Source organism: Chrysochloris asiatica, unplaced genomic scaffold, assembly GCF_000296735.1.
Source record: "Chrysochloris asiatica unplaced genomic scaffold, ChrAsi1.0 scaffold00833, whole genome shotgun sequence".
NCBI lineage: Eukaryota > Metazoa > Chordata > Mammalia > Afrosoricida > Chrysochloridae > Chrysochloris > Chrysochloris asiatica.
Genome location: NW_006409351.1, coordinates 43671 through 48072, shown reverse-complemented (window position 1 = coordinate 48072; position 4402 = coordinate 43671). Strand labels below are relative to the sequence as shown.

The 4402-nt window shown below is 40.0% G+C and overlaps 1 protein-coding gene across 1 annotated transcript in view; it reads right to left on the bottom strand.

Annotated features, from left to right (window-relative positions):
- Positions 1-2099: 2099 nt before the first annotated feature.
- The window catches only part of LOC102813423 (butyrophilin-like protein 1-like), a 15962-nt gene continuing 13659 nt past the window's right edge, over positions 2100-4402 (bottom strand). Inside the window, exons 5-6 of the mRNA XM_006878000.1 lie at positions 3888-3937; positions 2100-2190 (exon numbers count right to left, since the gene is read on the bottom strand). Coding sequence (XP_006878062.1) covers positions 2100-2190; positions 3888-3937 — 141 coding nt within the window. The remainder of the gene's footprint in view (positions 2191-3887; positions 3938-4402) is intronic.

Here is a 4402-nt window from a genome sequence, read left to right as displayed (position 1 = left end):
CACTAATGTCTAGAATATTGATCTTTATGTATTTTATTTCATTTCTTATGACTTCCAATTTCCTAGTTTCATACTTTGTGCATTGCATATTCTGATTATTAATGGATGTTTACAGCTGTTTTTTTCTCATTTGGAGTCATGCAAGCCAACACAGTACAACAAACTCACAGCCAAGGGATGGTGATTATTTATAAAAATGAGTAAACACCATATTTCTTCACATATGGTGTGTAATTGTGTGATCACCATTGCCACCTTACAGGTTCATTCACCTATATTGGCATGTCTATCTTTGTTGATTTATTTGATGGAAGCAAGGTCACATACAATAGTCAGACTGACCCACATAACCCCTTACAGCAATATGAGCTTATGTTCTGTTTGTGTTTCTAAAGATTTTTAGTAGTTAACTATAATTTTCTATGTCATAGTTGCTGAAGATTACCACAGAAGAAGGGAGAAGAAACAAGAAAGAGGAGGAGACAAGAGAACTGACATTTAATTTTGAGACTCTAATGCATCAAGTACTTTGCTATGGGCTTTAATATACTCATTACTTCATTTCAGGAGTTCTGGTGTATGCTATAGGATAACGCAATGGACTGTAAACCACAAGGTAAGCAATTCAAACTCACCTACAGCTCCTCAGAAGCCCTATACAGGGTCACTATGGGTTGAAACCGACTTGACAGCATTCAACAATAACAAAGCATCAAGTACTTTGCTATAGATCTTAATACACTTACTACTTCATTTCATAGCAAACCTTTAAGTTATAAATTAGTATTCCAATCATTTAGGAGGGAGAAAGAAACCCTATCTTCAAATATACAAATATTATCTTGTTATTGTTGTTAAGTGCCATTGAGTTGGTTTCAACTTACAGCAACCTGTATAGAGTTTCCAAGGACCAGATAGTGGGTTTGAACCACTAATTTTGTGATTAGCAGTTCAGCGCTTAACCTATAGCACCTCACCAGGACTCCATATAAGTATTATTCTTGTTTTTGTTGTTGTTAAGTGCTGTTGAGTTGATTCTGACTCATAGCGACCCTGTATAGGGTTTCCAAGGAGTGGCTGGTGAATTTGAACCACCAATCTTGCAGTTTAAACAATCTTGTGGTCCAGTGCATTATCCCACGGTGCCATAGCAGGACTCTATAAATATTATAGAGACCCTTTATTAAACCTTAACCAGAAGTAAAAATAAGACAAAAAAAATATAGATTACCCAGGTGAGGGAAACTATCAATATGATGCCATGATAAACCCCAAAATTCTACCTCAACATGGTGATCTGTTATAAGGCACAGAGTACAAAGGAATCTCTGAGCACAACCAGGACTGACTGACAACAGCAAGGCATCCCAGACACACACCTGACCTATGGAAGCAGGGAGGGGATGATTGTAAATAGGAAAGCTTACAGACTGTGTCTGAGACTCACGGGGTATGAGGTCAAACCCAGGTGACCCTGCAGTCATTAGAGCCCTTGATAAGGATTTCCTGTTCTTCTTGCACTGCCTGGAGAACATAGCTCAAAAATGAACTTTTAAAATATACTACTTTTTACTTTGACAATTTGGCAGTCAGAGTTCATGAGGAACTCAAGAAAAATTGGCATTTGAACACTTAAACCGGGCACAAGATGGAATTAAGCTTTGCCTGGCTGGAGTCATCCACAGACAAAAAGCCTTCAGATTCCAAGCTATGAAATATAATTTTATTTATAATAGATTTCAGACATATTTGTCCAGTGCACACTATAAACCTATCATATGAAAATGCTGATTCTAGTGTGATGGTGGTGTTAGTCCTTACAAAACAAAAGGATATGCAAGTTATACGTTAAAATACTTGACATTTCAATTCAGCCAGAAAGGGGTGCTATAGGATAAGCACTGTACTGCCAAACACAAGGTTGGCAGTTCAAACCCACCTGCAGCTCCTCGGAAAACCTGAGTCAGAACTGACTCCATGGCACTTAAAAACAACAAAGTAAAATAAAATAATATAATTATTCTTCATTATTTGTAGTGATCCTCAAAGTTTGCAAATAAATCCCTGGGGGAAACAGCAAGCCTCTCTAAATGGGTTCCTCACACATTTGGTTCCCAGATCTCCTTGCTCCCCTGGAGCACCCTTCTCTGTCTCTCAAGACCCATATCCCTGACAGTGAGCAGAAACACCCTGAAGCAGAGAAATGGAATGTTACATAGGCATAGAACACACGCAATACTTACGGGTCCACTAGATAGACTTTGTCATACCCCTGTCCCCTCCCCTACTAGAGGGTTGACATGATCTCAAAATCAGAGACAAACTCAATAAATTGCTTACTTTTTTAAATGGCTAAAAATAAACATAATCCTTACTGAAATCGTTCAGAGAGGTATCAAGATGTTGATTACATTTTGTGTACCCAAATGACCTACACACTATCTGTCTACTCTCCAACTCCAACCACAAAAACTTGGGCCTGTCTTTGGCCATTCTGGTCCCTCTAATGTCTCCACAAGATGTCTCTCCCACAGTTTCTTTCATGTTTCAGAGCTTCTCCACCTATACTTTTCGTCCCATTTTTCCCTTGTAAACAATTCTAACGTACCAAGGCTTTCTCTTTTGCAATATTCACTCATTACCCATAATGAGCCCAATCTTGAACTCTGAGCTCATTAAGCAAATACAGAATTCTCCTAAGAGGGTAAGAGGGGAGATCATGGCTTGGAGCAATTATACACTACATTTTTGTTTCTGTTACACATACGCATATACAAATTTTTTTATATATATTTTCACTGCAAACCATCTATAAAGTGTGTCCATCTATAAAGATTTAGGGGTATTTGTACCCCAGATTCAGAATATTGCTCTAAAGCAACTATTCCTTCAGCAAACAGCAGGCAGTCAGAACATGAGAAACAGAAGATCAATTTCTGCAGATCAGTAAGCAATAGGAAAACCAAAACCAGAACCAGAAAAATAGGATTCTCATGTCAGAGAGTTCCAGAACCAAGGGCTCCTAAAAGAAAATCTGATTCCTAAACTGGCTGGTGCCATTTCTGAACCCTGAAGACCTGTCACACCTGATCTACACAGTCATTACCTGACTCTGATCCTTCCTGACAACTGAGCTCTCCATTGTCACTGAGAGCAAAAACAACTGTTTCAAAGGGTAACACTCACCCCAATTATGGCCTGCAGTTAAAATAAATAAATAAATAACCCAGATAAGACCAGTCACTGCAGTCTTAGGGTATAGGCTACAAAACTGACAAGGAGTGCAGAGATACCAGTCTTATCCTGGTATTGGGACCACTGATAGAGGAGGGAACAGACTAAAGGCAAAAGCCGCTGGAGATGTGGGAAGTAAGGCCACAAAAAAAGTTGAGTCACTTACCTGCATACAGCTGGGCCTTACTCCAGGCTGAAAGAGAACACATCCTAGTGAGACTATTGCCATGATCAGCATGAATCCACTGGCCAACACCCACCCCTCTATTCTAAAGTTGTGACTATGCAGAGCAAGACAGATGCTGGAAAAGAGATGATGAACTGTAGAAGGCAGAGCCAGTCAGGGATGGTAGGAAATGTCCATGACCACAGGTCAGGGATGCTGGAAGTGTGACTCATAGGGAGCCATTACGCTTGAATTTTGAGGTTCTCTGGGAAGGTATGAGTCCTGGTGTGGCACTGTAGGATGAACACTGGACAGCTAACTCCAAGGTCAGCAGTTCAAACCCACCAATTGTTCCTAGGAGACCCTATAGAGGGTTGTTATGGGTCAAAACAGACTCAAGAGCAATAAATAACAACAACATGGGAAGAATTACAATTCAAGTTCACTAGCCTTACTGCTGCTGTGGGACTTTGGGCAAGTCACTTACCTGTTCTCTTCCTCAATAATCTCAAAAACTCCTATCCTGCCTGTATTCCGCTAATAATCAAAAGTACATGTGAAATGATTTTAGCCAATATAAATTGTTCCATAATCATAATATCTACTCACTTTCTAGGAAATATATATCTAGAAAATTATCAAGAGAAGGAATGAAAATAGATAAAGATGTATGACAAGTTCCAGGTAAAATTAGCCAGCCCATCTAAAATAGAGCTATATTTTCCCAGAGATAATAGTGCCTCTATCCTGAGATCTTGGAGTGGCAAGATTCAGAGTCCTGGTGTGGTGCTGTGGGTTAATGCGCCAGACTCCAAGGCTGTTTAACTGCAAGGAGTGGAAAGCCTCATCTCTTTCACGTGGAGGACCTGGTGGATTTGAGCTGCTGACCGTGGGATTCGCAGCCAGATTTTTAACCACTACACTACCAGGCCTTCCACCTTCAAGATGGTGGATCGGGTAGACGTGTAGTGAGGAGCTCGGTCAACAACAACACTGAATACC